General features: G+C 31.1%; 2 protein-coding genes across 7 annotated transcripts in view; both read left to right on the top strand.

The window, feature by feature from the left end:
* Positions 1–23,369, top strand: part of LOC143199341 (uncharacterized) — a 110,648-nt gene that overhangs the window by 20,511 nt on the left and 66,768 nt on the right. The window lies entirely within an intron of this gene.
* Npc1a (Niemann-Pick type C-1a) overlaps positions 1–23,369 on the top strand; it is a 45,716-nt gene that overhangs the window by 20,548 nt on the left and 1,799 nt on the right. Inside the window, exons 3-13 of one of the 6 annotated variants that reach the window (XM_076415989.1) lie at positions 412–598; positions 659–880; positions 8,575–8,767; positions 11,448–11,543; positions 13,914–14,051; positions 14,985–15,075; positions 15,535–15,673; positions 15,740–16,176; positions 18,436–19,808; positions 19,865–20,698; positions 21,807–21,886. In XM_076415989.1, the coding sequence (XP_076272104.1) occupies positions 412–598; positions 659–880; positions 8,575–8,767; positions 11,448–11,543; positions 13,914–14,051; positions 14,985–15,075; positions 15,535–15,673; positions 15,740–16,176; positions 18,436–19,808; positions 19,865–20,698; positions 21,807–21,886 (3,790 nt within the window). The remainder of the gene's footprint in view (positions 1–411; positions 599–658; positions 881–8,574; positions 8,768–11,447; positions 11,544–13,913; positions 14,052–14,984; positions 15,076–15,534; positions 15,674–15,739; positions 16,177–18,435; positions 19,809–19,864; positions 20,699–21,806; positions 21,887–23,369) is intronic. The other 5 variants (XM_076416004.1, XM_076415986.1, XM_076416018.1 and 2 more) reach the window with 5 other exon arrangements.

Genomic DNA, 23,369 nt, shown 5'->3' with positions numbered 1-23,369 from the left:
ACACAAGCATAAAATAATAAATTCCTTGATCTTATAGTAGAGTGAAGTATATTTAATAGAAAAACAGCAGTGTTAATTAATACATGAATATTATTATTATAGTATAGAGATTAAGGACTGATGGGTACTCAGAGCCGGTAAAGGCTAGTCAAAAGGTGTTAATAAAATAATATTCAGTCAAAAAAGCAATTACTTTTATACCAACCTAATAGTAATAATTTTTAAACCTTAAATAAATTACAATACATTTAAATACATTAGATTATTATTTCATGTTAGATTAACTTGTAGTTCTACATCAATGTTGGTTGTGATTTAAATTTAGTCATTTGTGTTGAAAATGTTTATCACACCTTTAATAAAGATATAAATTATGATATTAAGTATGTATCATAATTTGTCTTTCTGTAGATGTCCAAGTTGTATGTCTAATCTGGTGAAGCAAATCTGTGAAATGACCTGTTCGCCTCATCAATCAAATTTCATCGAGGTAACCGAGACCGACGTCAACAAGAAAACAAACAAGACTTACGTCAACGCTGTTAACTACTATATCACCCAAGAGTTTCTGGAGAAGACCTATAATTCATGCAAACAGGTAAACGACTTAATTTGCACATCACCAGCATCAATGTCATTTTTGTTTGTTGCCCTTTAGGTATCGGTTCCATCCACAGGACAGCTGGCAATGGACTTGATGTGCGGCAGTTGGGGTGCTCTGAAGTGTACCGCCAACAGATGGTTCAAATTCATGGGCGAAGCAGGCCCGTCCAATCCTTTCGTACCCTTCCAAATCAACTATATCAATTCGACCAGTCAAAAAGTAGGAAATTACACGCCACTAAATCCAAAAATCACACCATGCAGCAAACCATTGGACGTAAGTATTTTCACAATATAAAAAATCTGAAAAAAAATGTTTATATGTGTTAGACGACTTATAGACATTCAACGATAACAGCAAGAATATTTGAGAATGATCATTTCCTTGTTTTTGACCGTACAGTACGATAATACAGATAATTTTGGTCTTATTTTTTAATGATTCTAGAATACATATAATTATTTATAGCATGTTGTAAAAATTATAGTACCATCACTGACTTGTTTTCGAAATTACAAGCTGATTTTGTTCTATGCCCTGTCCATGTCTATATTTATGTGAGAAATGTATTATCATGTTCCCACAAAGTATAATGATTTGGCAATGTCAAATCTGTTTTCTCTGGCGGATATTTGTTGTGGAAAACAGTTCAAGGTTGGAATGGAATCTAAAATAATCAACTAGTACGTTTGCTAAATGACTACTATATTTTTTAATTGAAAACCTTAATGGACCTCATCAGTAATTGATTCAAAATATTAACCTTTCATCCGTAATTAAATGTGTTTATGTAGATGTCATACCGTTACAAGAAACTATAAAAACAACATATATTGATGAGTTAAGAGTATCTAGAACAAGTCAGGGATATAATTTATATTTTTTATATTATGTTCAATAAACAGGATAATATTGGCTCTCTTCTTCATTTCAGCTATTATATCACTAATTCTATAAAAATACAACATACAAATAAAAAGTGAAAACAATAAACCAACTTTAAGTCTAAGTTAAGGCATCCTTACATATTTTAGGAAATACAACTTTTTGTTGTTTTTTATGGACTGGTATTAATTATGGTTCTATAATTTATATAAATTGTAAAAAATTTTTAAAGTATAATATATATTTAATATGAATTAATTATTAATGAAATGTTATGACATTCTTGTTATTAAAGTATTTATTATATATAAATTCAAGTTAAATAATCAGAAAGTAGCTTGTGTTTTATCTATGGCTGAAATCTAAAAAATAAGCTCAAGCAACTTTATTTACTTAGAGGCGAAAAAAATACCAAATTAATACTAATTATGAATTACTAATACTACGTATTAATAAATATGAAAAACCAGTTTTAATCCGTTTAATAAAATATTGATTTTTTCAATATTTATTTGGATAGTCTGACTAAATCCTTATCTAATGGATTTCAGTTGAAATATTGAGAAATCAGAAACAGGTGTTCATATCATAAACATGATCCATTCAGTGAATTGCTATTAAATTTTAGTTAGTATGCTTGAATTATCGGTTGGTTACCGCCCAACCCAGCTAAAAATGATTGGTGTCTCTCATTTTCATCGCCAACGAAAGTTTACAAATAAACCAAATGATCATGATACGATAATGAAAGGCAAACAACACCTGCGTACGAGTACTACGTGCTGTTGATCAAATATAAGATATTTATTGGCGAATTTTTTTCACTCGTTGATCCGTTGCCAACGCACAATCTTATTTTCCCCATGTTTTTAGCAATGAACAGTTTTTAAATAACTATTTGCTTCAATAAAAAGTCGGTAAGAGCTAAAAATATCCAGCGGAGATTGGTTTGGATTTATTTTTTGGCGCTGGCTTCGTGGGAGTGGATTTTTATCGAATCAAATGTCTGAGTTCTTTGGAAATGTTGACACAGATATAGGAAGTAGGAAGACCCGTCAGACTTATCGATTGGAAGTTTGAATAAAGATATATATCAAAGTTTCTAAATTTATTTTCTTTGTGGCGAATACTTTTGACGCCGAAATTTTGAACAATATCAACTTTCATGATGAATTTGAGAAAATATATTCGAAGTAGAGCTAGCTCATTATAGTTTATACCGAGCTGAATACATGGTTAAATCTAAAATATTTGTTGTATTAAATTTTTCTATTAAAACGAAAATATACATTAAATGTAGTTCATACATTGTTGTGTGTTGAATTGTCTTATGTTATATCCAAAATAGGTGTTAAACAATGTCATTTTCTCTAGTATTATTTGAATAATCGGAAAATATGAGTACACATTTTATCTTAACCCATGTATCATTGTTACATTATATTCATATTGTGTTGTATCAAGATCTGTTGTATCGTTATTTTCAAAGGGCTTTGGATTAAATGAGTTTAATTATAAGATGATATATTTCTTTTAATAACTTTTTAATAATTGTCTAGCATTATGCTTTATAACTTTTTCATTTGAATCAATATAAATTGCTCATATTATTTAATATGCAATTTAATTGTTGTTTGGCATGGTTTTTTTAATACAATTTCCCTTCGTACTTATATTAATCAAAGAACTGAACAATGTTAAGTTGTTTGAAAATTATTAATTTTATAACAATATTATTATGAAATATGTTCATATAAAATATATTATATATACAAATAAACAAATTTAAATATTAAATTTCATGTGATCTTAACTTATTAAAAATTCTACGTTGAACAATTGTTCCTAATATTACTTCAGACCTCTTACAATCAAATGAATGAAATAATTATTGGAGCATAAATATAATACGTCATTTTTGAGTTTTCCCAGATAAACCCCTCATTATCATTCCTTTGTTGTTTGTCCTATATACCAGTTATATTCGTGTCAGACCTCAATTCAAATTCAAGTTTATCCAAATGTTTTATTTAAAAAGCAGTGGTCTGTTTGAGTTAAAACAATAAACCTTGCTTGTCTGGAACAAATGACCTACATGTTCATGACGAAAAAGCATGGTTTAATCTTGCGTTTTAATTGGAAATGCTTTGTTTTCATTATGGATCTCATACAGAGTTTATTTATCAGAAACTAGGTGGTTTCTGATACTTATTATTGCTTGGCTGTTGAGGTCATCAATACTAAATAGGTTTTGCTTTAAGTTATTCAACTTATTTTCATTATCGGGATGTTAATTTTTCTGGAAAAGTCCAGTTATATTTTTTATATGGATATTGACCTATTTAAAACAGACATATTTGTGTCAGGCATTTTTAAATATGTCGGAATGCTTTATTGAAAACATTTGTCTATTTAAACAAACTGTGCTTGTCTGAACGAAAAGATCTATATATCTCTGAGTAATCTCATATTATTTTTACATTTCAATAGCAAATTATTTTCATGAAATATATGTTTAAGCTAACCTATTTAATCAGTGTCAAAAATCCGATCATTTTGCCTTCATATTAAAGTGATTGAGTCTAAAAGCAAGTTATTATTTTAAAATAATGTTAATCTCATCTATAAAATATCAGTTGTATTTTTTATTTTATTTATATAAGTTATTGATATTATACATTTTCGTAGACGTTGAACTAGGATTATATAAAAGATGTTTATAAAAATGTTTCTTTATATTTTCGATAAGATCAAATTTAAAGACGTATATTTCGATCTAATTTTTTTGCGGAAAAGTTTATTGCATTTAGTAAACTGTTTAGAAAATAATGTCAGGTTTTAATTCAAGCTTTGTTCATTTAATTCATTTATTATATATATATATATATATATATATATATATATATATATATATATATATATATATAATAAATGTACGTTAAAGTCTCCTTTTACTAACTATAGGTTTATCTGGACTGGGCCTAAAGTTTAACGTGGGCTCCGAACCATGGTCCACAGCATTAAGCCTACCGACCGGCGAGTAACCAACTTTAGAAATCATCGCAGAAGACATCCGGTCTTACCCAGCCTGGTTACTGGCATGACTGGGATCATTTCCCTTGTCGGATTTTACACTCTTGCCTAGACAATCACAAATTTTAAACAATCACAAACATAAGTTTACGACCATGCCCCAGCAGGATTCGAACCCGCGACTATCGCAACAGTAGGAGGACCGTCCCATCGCCTTTACCACTGCGCCACCAAGCCGGCAATTCATTTAATTTATTAATAATCATTTGTTATGTAACGCGTTTTTTTATACATTTGAGGTTTATAACATAAACCAATTATAACATCGATTTCCAGAAATTTCTAGAGGAGATGAGAAGAAAAGATGAAGGCCATCGACAGAAAACGACAATCAAAACGAACGAACAATGATGGCTACAGTAGAAAAGTATTGAAAGTAAAGAAAAGGTTTTCATGGTTAGATTTATGACAGCTTTCTAAGTCCTAGCATAATTATTATAGCTGAACAATGTTGTCAATAGACTGTTATGTATACATCACATTTTCCGAATCTTTCACCTACCGAATGTTAACGTTTTGATAAATTCTTAAAAACCATGAGAACCCAAAATAGTGTTCTTACTTCCTGAACTGTGGCACAAGAATAAATAAACTATTTTTTCGTAAAAAGAGTCAAATGAATGGATTGATAAAGTTTTGTTTTACTTAATACATTTGCTTCAAAAGGTAATTCGACTTTGTTTTTCAACAATCGAATATTTTCTCTTGCTTTCTTTGCGGTCTTGACCTATATAGCGTATATAAATTTGGGTTAGCTTTATTCTGAAGTCGTTTTCTACATTTTTGTTGAAACATTGACCTTGTCTGCTTGGAACAGAATTCTCGGCCTACTCATATGTCCGAGACATGAGTCGTATTTTTCTGATTTTAACTGGAAGTATTCGTTTTCATTTCCGTTTAACGCACGTCCTGATGGCATTGTGTTACGTTAATGAGGTCAATATAAAATTATCTTTTTTTCGATGAGGTTGCTGGTTTTGTCCGCCTAGATTCATTGGCCTTTTGTTTCGTTTATTATAATTATTTTAAAATAATGAATGTCTGTATTAAAACATTAACCTTGCCTGTCATCAACAAATATATGAACACGCTCGGCAGGAGAAACATGCACATTAACCTTCCTGTTCCTGCAAAGTTTTGCAAAATGCCATTTTAATTCTATATAATGTTATTTTTTTAAGTTAATCTACCGTAAAGGAATGTGTTTGTGTTGTCGAGTACGAAGATCATATTGTTTTGTATGGAATGTTTTGTTGAAAATGTATTTTTAGTTAATGATTGTTGGGTGGGATTTTTATGTTATTTTGACCAAGAATTAAACTAGAACTTTATTTATCTAACATAGTTTTAAACATTTTAATGTTAGTCTATTTTTACAAAATATCTCTTACTTTCGCAATTTATAGGGGGGATTATTATCTAAGTTTCTGCTTTTGTTTGCGTCATTTACTATAAAGATATTGTTTAGTGTTGTAATAACACTTTATTATAAAAAGTTAGTTTAATTCCGAGATTTTTTTGTAAATTTATGGCTTTATTATGATCAAGACTTTTGAAATTTGACGTAAATTGGTTATGTGCTTTTCTTCGAACAGTTGTTGAGGTCAATTTCTGAAATAACCATTTAATAGTTTTACCTCAAGCTGCTGACAAAATAGGATTATGGGTTTGTGAGCTGTCCTCAACGTTAAAGTAACCGCTCTAGATGTCATTTCATAAAATATCCGGTCTTAGCCAGCCTGGTTACTAGCATTATTGCGATGCTAGTTCCTTGTGGGATTTTATTTTCTTCAATATTTTCAAAGAGCATAATTGTCATTTTATTGGACTAGTTCTCTTCTTCTCTCAATGGCTTTTTATATGGCTGTATGAGGGGCAGTTTTATCTTTCTTATGAGCCTTTATCGTATGTGCTCTTTAAACTTATTTTACAGAATTAGAAGAATAAGTCGTTGAAACTTCTAACATATAAACCACAACATTTGATTTTTTTTATAGATGCACTGATGTTTAGTAGATTTTTAATGACAGTCTCACTCCAAGCTTGGCAATTTTGCTTGTTTACCTCAGAGACCAATCAATTTTAACACTAAATAGAAATTTTCTTTCTCTTCATCTTCTCAACACAATTTTTCTTCCAAATAAAGTCCCAGCCAAACCATGTGTTATTGAATATGCGATATTAAGAAAGGGCAATATCTAGTGAAGTTTTAACCTATCGAACCGCATGCGGATGAACATTGCTGTACAACAAGATTTCTTTGTCGTGATTTTCTATATAGCGGCCGTTTTTTTATCACGCTGAGTTGATCCCACCACATACCATCAATACCATGTATATTGGGCTCCGTCATAGATGTGGAAAATCTCCTTTCTTTGCCGTTGGAGCAGTTTCCGGCATGTGAAAAAAACGCTATTCAACGTCTCTAGGCTCTAATGGTTATAATAATCAATATCCTTCTTTTTGAACCATTTCTAAGCTTTTAGCTGACGGAAAATGGCTTGTTGAGCAATCTCTACTGGGTGAGCAAGTTCTTGCTGAGGTTGACAACAATCTTCATCTACCAGTTCTTCCAACTCCTTTTCAAACTGCTTTACTGTTCCGCGACTCTTCATTTTCTTCGAGGTGATCACCTGCTTTGAACCTATAGAATCATTCCCGGCACGTGTTTCACTATAAACTCATCACTATATGACTCTTATTATTCTACGCCCCTCAGCTGCATGAGTAAACACGACATACTCACTGAGGTGTATATTACGCTGTGTATAGTTCGCAAATGTAGTGAAGCGAAATTATGGAAAATCCCCCAATCTTCATTTTGACTCCCGTATTTGTTGGTGCCATCTTCTGTAAAACGGTGGGATTTAATTTGTACCTATAATACATCTCCAGGTATGTCTGCTGAAACACCATCTTTTTCATTCTTTTTTCTTTCTCTGTTCTGTGCCATGGAAATCTGTTTCGGAACAATAAGCCGCTGTGTTGTCCATCTTCTAAATTCTTTGTTTATTTTTTTAAATGAGAGAGCTTCAATTTGTAAATGTCGCTTCCATCTTTCTATATGAATCTGTTGCTGAGGAGGGGGGAGTCGCATCTTTTGAGCCTGATATGCTGTTGTCTTCCTATTCCACTCAGCGCCATTTTTTTTGATAACATCTTTATTAGATATGCTTATTACAATCTTAATTATTAATTAATTTATTACTACCTTTCATTTCTACTTGGATTAATTCACAAGCAAGACGAGTGCGATGTAAATACTCAATTATAAAATTATAATAACTTAAGCTATAGTTTACACTAAAGGTATACACTTTATATAAGTTCGTATGGTTTGGTTCGCTTCAATTTTCTGATTTCCAATTTTTTCTTGATTTTATTTTGGCAACGTTGGATGACTAATTGATTTGAATTTTTAGTGCAACCCCATATTTGCCCCCATATGTCCAAATTGGCTTTATGATTGTCTGATAAATCAATCTCTTTGATTTTAGATCAAGTTGAGAGTATCTTCCGACTAACCAGTATAGTTGTTTTATTTTGGTTCAAATGTGTTTTGCCTTTTGTGTAACATGATGTTGCGCAGCGCCAATGCCTTTTGTATGTTGTGCAAATGTCCTCTTATACTTTATGCTATACTGGCTCATTTCCTGCACTGCCCATGCTTAGAGGAATATTGAACGTGATCCTTAAAGCCTTGCTCTGCTACCTTTCCTATATTTCAATATTGCTAGTGCTCGCGGTGACCCAATGTCATATGTCTAGACTAGCTTGATGATTGATTTGTATACCATCATTTTGCTCTCATTGCTTAAATGATTACACTTGGCCCAGATGTACTGCTTTAACTTTTTTATTATATAAATATTATCTAAATGAAAAATGTAATACAAAAAGGGAAAATATTACTAATATTCCTGATATGTTCTGCTGTTATTGGTTGAATTATATTTTTTGACCCGTCTGAATAACTATCAATTTATTTTCAGGCCAATACTCCAGCTTGCAGTTGTGTAGATTGCGAAGACAGCTGTCCGGTACCACCACCGGAACCGCCATTACCTCCTCCTTTCACGATCGCCGGCTACAACGGATTGGCTTTCATAATGGTAATCGTCTTCGTTGTCGGATCCATCCTATTCCTGCTGACCGTTTTCTGTTTTTCGTCTGGCAGAGGAATCGGTAAGTTACGGTTAGATTCTGACCAAGTTTAAGCGACAGCGTTTGTGTCTGTCCTTAGTCCATGCCTATGTACGGGTTTTATCATATGAAAGCACCTTCAAAAATTATTAATAACATATTTTGTATCTTTATACTTCTCACTCAATGAAATACACTGCAGTTTAAAAGTTTTGTGGCTTAAATGAATTAATAATGAATTACTTGATATAATTATCATCATCACTCATGTATGCTTTTTAACATCTGCTTTATATTTCGCAAAATCTCAGTTGTAAAAAGATGTTTAATCATTTTTGCGATTTTTTAATGCTTTAATAAGAGTTGTTCTTTTGATATGTTATAATAGCACATAAGTATGGAGGTTCCCACCCTAACTAATAAAATATTTTAGTTTCCCTTTAATAAAAATACGACCAATCCAATGTTTCCACGCTTTTTATTTAAAATAGCTATTTTTGCGCTTTTATAACCTTCATTTCATTTATGTTTTTTCATTGGTTTTAATGTTTACGAACAAATAATAGTCACTGCTGGCTAGATCTGTTGAATCTGATATAATAAACAATAAGAACTATAATTAATGTCATTTAGACATTTTTGTGATAATGTATTATTGTGAATAAAGGGAGTATTTTAACTAAAGTAACTATGAAAAAGGGTATAGATTAAAACTAGTGACTTGGAAGAGGTCGGGAACTTTTCAATCTATGTGTTAGTTAAATTTTGTATACTTCAGTATTTCTACGCAACAGTCCGCCACTCTTTTGAACAGTAGTGTATAAGTTGTTGGTTTATTTCACGTGTTTTTTATTCACTCACATTCCAATAAAATGTCATGTTTTTAACATCAATTAGACCTGTAATTTTATCTATTTTATATATGTTTTTAGAAGTATGACTGGCATTTTAAAAATATCTTTTAATAAGATGTTTTGGTTTCGAGCAGTTCAACGGTTATATAATTTAAATTTGTTCAAATAGGTAGAATATTGGACGTGTATTCTTGTGATACTAGTAACGAAATTTTATATCTACGATAAAGTATTGTGTTGTAATCAGGCTAATTAAAATATAGATATACAAATATTCTTCAGAAGGAACTATTAACTATTAAGGAACAGCATAAAAGAAAGTCCTGATATATTTGCGTTGAAAAAAATATTTGTATGATAATAATTAATTCATTGGTGAAATTTCGCAACAAATGATAGATTGAAAAGCCAGTCTTTAAGCTACTTATCTATCAGATATGTATAATTTTGCATCTATAGGTCGCCTGTAGTAGTGTTAGTCTTGTTCTTTTATAGACATAAATGTACCTATCATCCGTGTATTAACTAATAAGGACCTGAATATATTAATAATACTTTATTTGGAGTATTGGAGTTAATATGTGTCGAAGGACTAAAATTGAAATACCAATAAACGTGACTGACTGTTTTTTTTTTCGAGAACAATAATTCCCTTTAAAAAGTCATAAATTTCCATTCCAGGATCTATTTTTAAAAATATTTCGTTAATGAAATAGTTAATATGCACAAATTTTGATGCATCCTACTATAAAAAGAGAGAGTTTGGTTGATCTAATTAAAATATTAAAGTCTAAATCATTGAACATAACCATTATATGATCCAGTCTTAATATTTTTTTAACAAATTAAGAAATATTTTCCTATTGAACTAAGATCATTGATTAACCTAATGCAATAGAGATCTTGAACGTTGACTAATATAACAATGATTTTAGTCAAAGCAGAAAGTTATCTGCTCCAAGTCGATATAAACGTTAAAAAAGGATAAATATGACGTTTAAAATTATTAGTTAATATTATATCAAGTTTTTAACAAATGCGATCCAAAATTTTCTTGAGCATTAAGATTAATTCAAATTTAATCGTTCAATAAATAAATTAAATATTGAATAATCGAATAGCTAGTTTAATTAAAACAAGATAAATAATAATTGATTTTGTTGGTATTCGAAGTTATATCAGAATAAATGAAAATGTTTACTAATCCAGCATCTACTTTATTATTTCTGCAACAGACGTAATAGACAAATTATTTAAACTATTTGATTTGGACAAACGTTATGACCTCTGTCTAACATTTTTCGTAAACATTCGTATAAACATAGCCAAAGGATCATATTTTAATTAATATTTAAAGTTCGAAATTATTACGTGTATGTAATTAGTAGTTATTGTTAATTTATGAGATGTCTAAGATATTTGTTATAAATGACGTTATACAAGATACAGAGTGGTAACTCTCAGAATAAAGTATGTCCTATACTTGGCGCTTCTGTTCTAAAGTACTTTTTAGGTTTTATCATCATTCTTTCATAATAAATTACCAGTTTGAACTCAAAATAATACCTAGTAATTAAATGATATATTTCGCAACATGAACATCACAAGAAAACAGTTATTATTGACTTATTTATACAGATGATTGTGTTAAAAGCATCCGTTTAGATATAACATTATATATCATATATTATTTTTGATCTCAGGATGAGTCACAGTCGGTTGTTAAACAAACGAATTCACATTTACCATTTTCGACTAGAGTTAAAACATTTTTACCGCATTTTCGTATACTTTATTCTGCCTATTTGAATATCATACTAGCGTGTTTCACCACTTTACACCAATGACATATCGTTGACATTTGACAGGCGTTCGTCTGATTGATGAAACAGAGTGTGACCGGGGTGTGGCCGATGTTGAATTAGAAAATAACGACGATAGTAATGACGTTAGCTGTTGTCAAGGTACAGTCCGTGTGTGCCGGCTCAATGTTGAAGATCAGGATGTCCACTTTTCCTTCATCCGCATTTTGTATGGATCGAAGGGGGTACTCTGGTCTCGATGGAAATAAAACAAAATCTATTTTTAACATATTGATTGAATATTGTTTACTTATTTATTGATAATTGTGTTTTTTAAATTTAAATTTTTTCAAAAACTGTTTAAATGATGAAAAGTTACTAACTGGGAAGAAAATATGAAGTTTGTTGTGAAAGTAGATATTATTTCAACCTTTCTCGTCATCTGATTAGAGAAAAAATGTTTTTTATACAAAATAAATTTAATAAGAAGAAATATGTTGTTGAATTTTCGAGTTAATAGAAATTCACTTCAAAAATAACTTTAAAAGAAAAAATATGGATTACTTTGTCATGTGTTCTAATAATTGAATTGGGCTAGATCGTCACTAAAATAATTGTAGTTCTATAAATTAGTGAAATTTCACAATTATTTTTAAGATCTACGCTTTAAGAATATACGAAATGAATCTTTTTCCAACACACTAAACCATTATACCCTCTTAATCGATCACGGCCCACTTTTCAAAACTTTGCCCATAAAGAAAAGTGGATGTCGTCTGAATCGCCTTCGTTTGTGCGCTTTCTGTATTTGTAAATGGATGTCGTCTGTGGAATATTTGTTCGTAATATCTTCTAAACTAACAAGAATATTTTATGTATTAAGGTGAAATGGTGACTGTTCCGCTATTCTTTTGTTTTTTTTTGTGGTTAAGGTTGTATATGAACTTTGTACGAATTACAGAGGACAGGATAATGAAAAACGAAAACATATTCGTAATGACCTCTCTCATTGTCATTTGTATGATTAATATAAAATTAAAAATATATTTATACTGTATCAAAGTTCAAAACTCAAGAACAATCTTTTTAAAGGAAATTGCGAATATACGGTTGCTTAAATAATTAATATTATATTTAAATTAAGATATCTAGTAAAAGTTGTTTCAAATATTCTGTTGTGATATTAGATATGGTTTAATTTTTAGAACCAGAAAATACATTTTATTTGGATAAAAATATTGTTCATCATAAAATGAAAATATTTTTCATAATCTAAAACGGTCATCATATAAATAATTAATGATTGGTAAATACAACTGGTAAAATATTTAAAATTTGAAGCAATATGTCACAAGACCTTTAATAGTCTTATGAATCTTTTTTTATGTTTATCTTTGGCTTTTCGATTAACCCTTAATACTACAAAGTTGTCCTTATTTTTGACTTAATTTTCATTATTAACGTGTCGAAACTCTATTGCCCACATTAACGCCGTTATTTTCAAATCAAATAGTCAGTTTTCATATATTGAAAATTAATCGACGATTTTCATTTGTTTAAAATATAAAAGTTTTAATGCAGTGTTTTTTCCAAATAAAAACATTTTTGCTTCAATTTCTACACCAGTTCACAAATAACCAACAAGCAAGCAAGTTATTATGCATTAGCAACATCATCTTTTGTTAATTAATACCATATCTAACTATTCACGTACGTATTCACTTTTAATTGACAATGTCAAAAAAATAATCTTAAATATTTAAGCAAGGTCTACTTTTTATTTATAGGGATATACAAATATGGAAATAATATCTCATTATAATAGATCTAGAAAAAAGGTTTTGTTTTATTTAAAAAGACGTTTTTTATATTCCATCATTATTGATCACGTCTCATTGGAATCAATTTAATGACAAAAAGCTTTCATAATGCTAAAAAAATGAAATCCTTTTTATTATTAAAACTATATTTACTGAAACATTATCGGAAGAAATTTATCAATTTATTAGAATCTCAAAACAAGGTAATAAGATGATGCTGAATGTCTATATTTTCAAATTGTTGATTCAGCTTTCTTTTTTCAGCACTGAAATATTTATTTAAAAAAATGTGAAATTGCACCGGGCCACATTCATACTTGCCAAACATTGAGACAACTTAACTATAAAGCTTTGATTCATCAAATATTCATCATGTATCAATCGTTCACCGTGTTAAACATTTTATAAGCGTTTTTATTCTTGGAGTTAAGACATTTCTTCGCAATACTTTTTCCTCGATTATAATAAAGTAATATTTTTCCACTTTGTATATCCTACAACCATTTTAACACACTAGGTTATGGGCTGTATATGTCATAACCATTTTTGGTTAATTTTTTATTATTTATTTTTAACGATCTTTTTCATCGAACCCGCCGTCTGGATTCGTCCGAAGAAACCGGACAGAATTTAACGGCCAGCACGGTGGAACGATGAAAGATTGTCTAACCACAAGGGCATGTAGACTTACATTGTGTGGGGATGTTTCTAGCGGGCCTGGGTCAAGCTTCAGAAGAGATGCGTGCAGCGGTCGGCAGACGTTTGGCTTCGGTCGGGTACCATTCATCACAAGTAGCCCTGGACGGGTCAGCAGGAGAAGACAGTCCGTTGCAAAGCAGCCACAGATCGAGTATGTGGGATAATAGAGTACACAAGGGTGGGGAATGAAACACCACATGTTTCAAAGATTGTGTCACAAGAAAATCGTTAATTGAAAGTGGAACCATCTTTGAACGACCCCTTAACTCCTTATCATTTATTATATACATACAGTTGCATTTACTTACATAGTCCGTAGATATATAAAATGATTTGTGCCATTAACTAAGCATAAAGCACCGAGAATATCACTAACCTTAGGGAGTAGACTATCATGCATGTTGGTAGAGCCTTTTTATATCATCAACACAAATATATATTTTTTTAATTTTAGCGTTATAAATATTGCTTAACTTTAAATATAGTTTACTGGTTGAGGTTAAAAGATGCATGAGCATGTAGAAAAGCAACTAACACTTTTCATAATGATGCTCCCAATGGCTAAGTTGATTTATAAATTCCTCTTAAACTTATATTGTCCAACATGATGATCTAATCTATATGATTTTGTTAATTTTATTATTTACTTTTTAAAATTATCAGCTTGAATGAATTGTGTATGAAAGTATGTAGAATATCATTTGGAGAAATATATTATCATGTTACGAACTAAATTTAAGATCAGTCAAATACAGTATTATAAAGATTTTTTAAAATCGTATAAGATATTAATTGATGTGCTTTTGCATTACTACAGATTATAATGTTTATTAGTTTGTCAGGAAGACATCCAGAAATTAAATGTAATAGTAGTTCTAGAATGTATATATAAAAAGCTACCAGCTTTCTTCAATGTTGTCAGATTTAGTGGACATATATTTGAATATTATTTCCAAACTAATAATAGCTGCAATTTCATTATTACATTTAATAAGACTGGCTTTTGTTTGATACTGATTTGACTAATCTGATCGCACAATGCATGGCCTTCATGAGACGTATTTGCTAATTATTGTTTTTCTAGGCGTTACTTCAGAAATGGGGCACGAAATGGATACACATTCTATAAACAAGATACCTGGTGAATATGATCAACCTTCATCTTTTATAGAAAGGTAAATAAGTATTCTATTAGGTATTGGAAATGTATGACATTTTCTAAGACATTCATTTAAGAAAAAAATTTCTGCGAATACAAGTATACATAGATATGCAGCTTAATTTGATCAATTTGGTAACTAAATATTCAGTATTTAGACTATTTAGAATTTGTATACAAAACCTGAAGAAACCGAAAATGAAAATTTTTTATTTTTTATTTACTTCATTACTCCTTATCTTGTTATTTTATATATATTTTATATAAGATCTGATATATTATCTTCTGTAATCTTAAATGTTATATATAGAATAATTTTTATTTACATTTCTATATATAGAAATATAAATTAGAATTACATTCCGCTATATTATATAATAAATTGTTATGGTTATGCAACCATCTATAAAGCAAAGTAATCGATATTCCGATTATAATCAAGAGTATTATGAACTAATTGTTAAATTTATTATAGATTGGGAGCAAATACAGACTCATACCTACAACAATTCTTCCAAAGCTGGGGCACTTTCTGTGCTAGAAAGCCTTGGTTGGTTTTGTTCTTGGGTGCCTCTGTTGTAATTGCTTTGGGACACGGCATAAAATACCTCCAGGTGAATAAACGATCCATATTGATGTCATGCGAACTTTTGTTTATTTTATATTATGTGTGTTTTCAGATCACCACTGATCCTGTTGAATTGTGGGCATCACCATCGTCACGTAGCAGAGTAGAGAAAGAATACTATGACTCACATTTCGATCCCTTCTATAGAAATGAACAAATTATCATTAGAGCGAAAAATCTCGACAACATTGTCCATCCAACATCGTTGGGTAATATTACGTTTGGACCAGCTTTCAATGACACCTTTTTGAGGGAAGTGTTGAGCCTACAGGAACAGATCAAAGCTCTAGGTGCGGGCACAGAATACAGTTTTGATAAAATCTGCTTTGCTCCATTAAGAAGTGAAGGTGATGAATGGACTGTTGACCAGTGTGCCGTTCAAAGTGTCTGGGGTTATTATCAGAACAGTATGGAGAATTTTAACAGAACTGATGTAGATCCATTGGGTTTCAAAACAAATTACCTGGATACGTTTTTGGATTGTGCTAGGTAAGTCCTATTTTAAATTAATTAAAAATTAATATTTAAATAAAAAAAATTTAAAAAGCAGAATGTATCAAAAGAAGAAATCTTAAGGTTTTAATATAAAACATCATTTTTTTTAAACATCTTTATTAGATATGCTTAGTACAATATTAATTATAAATCAATTTATTACTACATTTCATTTGTTAAGATTAATTCACAAGCAAGACGAGTGCGAGATAAATACATCAATATGTATTCTTTAATTATAAAATTATAATAACTTAAGCTATAGTTTACACTAAAGGTATATACTTTATATAAGTTTGTATGGTTTGGTTCGCGTCAATCCTGTGATATATCCTGCGCGTTGTCCAGTAGTATTGCTTCCACGTTAGTATGATTTATTTAATCTTTCGTGTTTTAAGGCGAAATCTTGTTTAACTTTTACTTTTTGTCTAACATTATGTTTCCAATTTAATCTACCATCAAGATGGACTCTGAAATATTTAGCCGATTCTGCTTGAGGAATCGGGCATCCATTGAGAGATATAATTAAGTTTTATTGTTTTGTTTAAGTTGAGTTTTCAAATCTTTCGTCCATTTGTAAATTTGTTGATTGCCACTTGTACGTTTTATACTGCCCTAGGCAGAGATATATCGTTTGCCATAATAATTATGTCGTCAGCAAAAGTTCCAAGTAGTGTTTCTTTTTATTGTTGGGATGTCAGCAATGTAGAGCAGATACAGGAGAGGTCCTACTACGTTGTGGAACTACAGCCGAATTAATTTAAAATGTCAAGAACGCCATTTCGTGCGAGACTCTAAATTTTCTTCCGAAAAGATATGACTCCAGCAATTGACAATAGTTAAGCGGTAACAATTTGCTCATCTTACAAATTAATCGCAAAAGCCAAACCCGATTAAAAACTTGAACATCCACGAATATTGCAGGGCAGTATTTCTTTTCCTCAAACGCCTTTTCAATAGCCGCAGTTACTCTGTGCACTTGATCGATTATTGAGTGGTGATTTCGAAAACCAAACTGGAAATCTGGTATTATTACAAAATTTTTAATACGTTTAAATATTAGTTTCTCAAATAGTTTTGATATTGCATTTAACAGCGATATAGGCCTGTAAAATTCACCTTGTTTTGCAGGTTTGTCAGGTTTTTTGAGCATAATTATTTGTGCCACCTTAAAACATTCCGGAACATGCTTCAGTCGTAAACAAGCATTAAATATATATGTCAGCATGGTGATTGCTTTTCTTGGCAGTTCTTTCAGTAATACAGGTGAAATGTCATTTATTCCAGGTGTCTTTAGGATTGACGTCATCAATTTCAGTGCCAACTTCCAATGGAGAAATTAGATTTAGATATACATCGGATTGATAAACAGAAGATGTATCCATGGCAGATTCTATATCATTAGGTTGAAATATGTTAGCTAAGTATTGTGCGAACAATTCAGCTTTTTCATCGTTGCGTCGAACCCATTCATTTACATTATTTTTAATTGATAGTACTCGAATAATTCGTCTTTTAAATTTTCGAGTTGCTTTCCATAGCCAATAATCTTTGTCTGTTTCTGGGCTTAATTCACTTACATATTTTTTAAAGTAATTCTGTTTATATTCTTTGATCTTTTGATTCGTCTGTTTACTAATTCTATTAAAAGTAGTTTTGTCTGCAGCATTTCTGGTTCTGTTCCATACTCTTCTAGCGTTTCGCATTTCTTTTATCATTTCTTTAATTTCGAGGGGGTAAATTACTTCATATTCTGATTTCGCTCTTGTTATTGGGGTAGCATCTTTTGCAGCTGACCGAATTTGTTTAATTATATTTTTGGTTCGTTGCTTAACATCATCTATACTTTTAAGTCTTACTTTTAAACTGATTTCTTCCTGCAGTATTAATTTAAATTTGTCTCAGTCAGTATCTTTGTTGATAAGATTAGCCTTTTTTGTTTTTCTTGGATTGTCACGCCCAATGTTAACAATACTGGAGTGTGATCAAATTTTAGATCGCACAAGCTTTCTGTACCAATTTGATTTAATGAGATGCCTTTTGAAATCTAGAAATTCGGTGTATAGTATAGTGTAAAGTGGGTGGATAATTGCAATTTGTAAGGTTAATGGTCTGCACCAATAATAAACCTTGGGATAAAACATCATAGTCATTAAAAAAAAGTTGATAGAAATGTAGTTTAATAAAATATAACCTCAAGAACCTGGATCGTTTAACAGTTTAATTATCATTATCTGTTTTTTACTTTTTCAGCAATCCTTATAACATTCTTTGCCTTGCCCCATATGGAGGTCCAGTAGATCCCGCCATCGCCCTGGGTGGATTTTTAAAACCTGGTGATAGTTTAGCCAAACATCCAAAATATGAAGAATCCACCGCGGTTATTTTAACTTTCCTGGTCAACAATTATCACGACAGAACGAAAATATTACCCGCTATGGAATGGGAAAAATTATTTGTCGAATTTATGAAAAACTATACCAAAAATAACATGTCCGATTTCATGGATATCGCGTTCACAAGCGAGCGATCTATTGAAGACGAACTGGATCGCGAATCTCAAGGAGATGTCATAACAATATTAATATCTTACTTGATCATGTTCGCTTACATTGCCGTATCTCTTGGACAACTTAATAGCTGCTCAAGATTATTGATCGATAGTAAAGTGACACTGGGGCTAGGAGGAGTGGTGATTGTGTTGGCTTCTGTCGTATCATCAGTCGGATTATTTGGATTTGCTCGTTTACCCGCCACTTTGATTATAATTGAAGTGATTCCGTTCTTGGTTTTGGCCGTGGGAGTAGATAATATTTTTATCTTGGTCCAAACCCACCAAAGAGAGACCAAGAAACCTGGTGAAAGTAACGCCGAACACATTGGAAGAACTCTAGGCCAAGTTGGTCCGAGCATGCTGTTAACCAGTGTATCTGAAAGTTGCTGTTTCTTCTTGGGAAGTCTATCGGATATGCCAGCTGTTAGAGCGTTTGCCCTTTACGCCGGTATGGCTTTGCTATTCGATTTCCTGTTACAAATTACTTGTTTCGTTAGTTTATTGGCACTTGATACAATCAGACAAAACGCAAACAGATTCGACATATTCTTCTGCCTAAAAGGATCAAAGAAACGAGAGACTGATGCCCTTACTAATCAAGATGGACTTTTATACACCTTTTTTAAGTCGATATATGTTCCTATTTTAATGAATAAGTATGTGAGGTGTATAGTCATGATTATATTCTTCGGATGGTTGTGTTCGTCGATAGCAGTGGTACCATCGATTGAAATTGGATTAGATCAAGAATTATCGATGCCAGAAGATTCCTTTGTTCTCAAATACTTCAAATTTTTGAAAGACTACTTAAGTATCGGACCTCCGATGTACTTTGTTGTTAAAGAGGGACTAGACTACTCAAATTATACACAACAGAATTTGATCTGCGGTGGTCAGTTCTGTAATGTGGATTCGTTGATTACCCAAGTGTTTGTGGCAAGTAAAAACTCAGATAGGACTTACTTAGCTAAGTCAAGCAGCAGTTGGCTGGATGATTATCTGGACTGGTCTGTGATTGAAGGCTGTTGTAAATATAACACTACAGATGACGGTTTCTGTCCACATAGTAGCGGTAAGTCTCTAATACTATAATACTTATATAGTATTACTCATTATTTTCTTTCACAGATTCCGATGAGTGTGACGACTGTAGTATTGAAACTAACCCATTATTAAACAGACCAATACCTAACGATTTCGATCGTTACGTCTCTTTCTTCCTTAGAGACAATCCGGACGAGAGTTGTGCTAAAGCTGGGCACGCGGCATACGGTCAGGGAGTAAATTATCGAACCAACACTTCTAGTCATTTGTCTCGAGTGGGCGCCAGCTATTTCATGTCTTACCATACAATATTAAAGACCTCCGCTGACTACTACGAGAGTATGAGAGCTGCTAGAAAAATTGCGGCCAACATAACCAAAACCATCGGCGTCGAAGTATTTCCTTACAGTGTATTTTACGTTTTCTACGAGCAGTATCTCACCATGTGGCCAGATACCCTACAAAGCATTGGAATATCATTGTTAGCCATCTTTGTAGCCACCTTCCTGCTCATGGGACTGGATATATTCTCCAGCATAGTAGTTTTAATTACAATCAGCATGATTTTAGTGAATCTCGGAGGACTCATGTACTGGTGGCACATCACTCTTAACGCCGTCTCTCTGGTGAACTTAGTAATGGCGGTTGGTATAAGTGTGGAGTTCTGTTCACACTTGGTGCACAGCTTTTCAGTTTCGGTGAAACCAACCAGAGTAGAAAGAGCTGCGGATGCCCTTACCAAAATGGGAAGTTCCATCTTCTCTGGTATTACACTGACCAAATTTGGAGGCATCATAGTTTTGTACTTTGCGAAATCTCAGATATTCAAAGTGTTTTACTTCAGAATGTATTTAGGAATAGTTCTCTATGGAGCAGCTCATGGATTGATTTTCTTGCCAGTTCTTCTCAGTTTCATAGGTGAGTTTAATATTTACTAGTTTTGTGTATTAATCATCATTGTATTTTGTTTCATTTGTTTTAATACTTATTCTAATTTATTTTGTTTCTAATAATCCTACTGAGTGAAAATGTATTTTATTTGTCATTTTTTAGGTGTTAAATACATATCATATATTCAGAATTCATGATATTATTGCCATATATTAGTGAGTTGTTTACCAATTTAAGTTTATTCACATTATCAAGTTGCAAATATTATTATATATGACAATTAAGTTATGCTCATTATTTTGGAAGAAACTATCAGTTTTTGTATCTTATCTATCTGGTCTATTTCTTTTGGTTTATATCAGTGATAATTGTGTTGTTTAACTAAAAATTAATACATTTGTAGAAGTTTCCTGATTATATATTTGAAATTTCTCATGACCATTGAGATATGTTTAGCACCTAATGAATATATTCCCTAAACATTTTCACTTTTAAAACAGAAAAAACTTTACTCTGCCTAGCACCATGTAGCTCTTGGTTGGGAATATATTTCAATCGATACAGTTAAATTTTAATTATATAGACATTCAAGTACATTATTTACATAATTTGAAATATACAATAAAAGAACGTCATTCCTTTTTTTAAATTAACAATAATATTTATTTAAGTTATCCTGTTCTATTATATGTCTAATACATAGCAGTTTTAAACAATGTCTATTACAGTAAGATTACTGTATTTTATATATTATATATACATAAAGGTTATTTTTTGTATATTTTTAATAATTACAATATTAGTTTATTTAAATATTATACAAAAGATAACTTTTAATCGTAATATATGGCTTTTTATTGGTCTTGGTGGTTAAAGGGACTTGTACATGCATGCTCCTAGATTTTATTTTCATTATGTATTGATAAACGATTGACATTGATTGTTTACTATAAATTAACCTAATTATCTGGACCTACATAATGTTAAATAAAAATCTGAATCTTTGCGTGTCTGCTTGATTCAATTTGTTGTAAGAATGCTTTTAATCGACACCGAAAAATGATTGGGAAAATGATGGTTGTATTGGTGTGAAAAGTGAGTTTTTGAAATCAACATTTGCTATTTTTGAATATAGGGAGTCCCATGAATAAGGAAAAATTGGCCAAACATCGGAATTTAAATGGGGAGCATTTCCAGGAAACACGATTTGGCAGAGTAAGGATTTTTTGTCATTCTAGACTAGATTGATGTGTGTATTATTATTAATTTGTTTTTGGTTGAGCATCATTTTGATTGGCTTAATAACATTTTAACATGCCAGTAAGGAAAGCTTTTTATATCATTATCTAGCACCCATACTGTAAAAATATTTTGGTATTGATAAACTGTTATTAATTCTGCTAATATCTGAGTAATAGTACTAATTAGTCATAATTGTTTTTCTGAACTTTGCTTTGACACTGAATTATAAATAAATAATATGAAATGAAGATTTGTAAAATGATCAGTTAGCGACATGATATTTTTTTATTTAATGAATTGGCTATGCTATTGGGTGGATGAGAAAATAATTTTGATTATCTAATGCGAAATATTAGGTGCTTACCATATATTCTGATAGTTTTGTTGAGAAAAATTGGTACAACATATTTTAAATAATTTTCTGCAACTTCTTATCTTCTCTTCTCTGAAAATCTCAGGAAATCTTTTTCTGGCAAGATGGCAATACCGTATCTATAGAAATTGTCGATCCATTTTCGCACTTCTTCAGTGTTTCGAAACCGTGTGCCAGTCAAGCCACGCTACATCGTTGCTGATCTTTTTTTTGCAACGATACGTCGATCAACTTATTACTACTATATTATATTCGGTTTTATTAGCTCTTAATATAATACACTTTTATGATCCCATCATATGCACAGCAAGATTTTATAATCATCAATATTCCGTTTCGGTGTCGATGTGTATGGATATCCTGAATTAATCCAATTTTTTTGGTATTGTATCGCATATAAACGTCCGCAAATAGCTGTGTGAAAGTTATTTGGGAGTTTGTGGTGGGTGTTCGCCCAATAAGTGTGGCTATTCATTTCTTCTCAGTTTCCGAAAATTTTTGATCCTCCAAGCGGTTCTTTGTATTTGACAAGAAAATCACTACTGTTAAATCGTTGAAACCAATACCAACGATTTTGATATGATGAGGTAGCATCGCAATAACGTCTATATACTCTAAATAATTCAATGATACTAAATGGAAAATTCTTATTTAATGTAAACAAATTTCAAAACTATTGATTTTATCAGTTGTTTAAATTGATACTTTGCATTTTTGAATATATATCGTTAAGCAAAATATATTTAAATACCTAATATAACTGTTTTCGGGATCCAAGACATAAATATAATTAGTATCTGCTTGTTATTTGAAATGTAACAACATTTTTAATCGCCAGAAATATTCATCAAAACCCTTTTTATAATATAATCACATTATTTTCTTGGAAATTCGACTATATGCAATTGTTTCAAAGATAGTTTGATTACTACGTTTGCACACGGGGATGACTCATGACCAATAAAATCATGAAACTGGCTAAAGAAAGGCGAAAGATAGTTTTGTATGCTAATAATGCTCTTGCCAGAAAAGTGTCATCATATCCAACATATTCGATATAAACAATCTTCAAGTCCAAGTAAG

The sequence above is a fragment of the Rhynchophorus ferrugineus genome, unplaced genomic scaffold (assembly GCF_030347505.1).
Source record: "Rhynchophorus ferrugineus isolate W39M unplaced genomic scaffold, kcgeb_rfMv2 rfM1, whole genome shotgun sequence".
In the NCBI taxonomy this organism is placed as follows: Eukaryota; Metazoa; Arthropoda; class Insecta; order Coleoptera; family Curculionidae; genus Rhynchophorus; species Rhynchophorus ferrugineus.
This window is presented reverse-complemented; position numbering and strand designations above follow the sequence as displayed.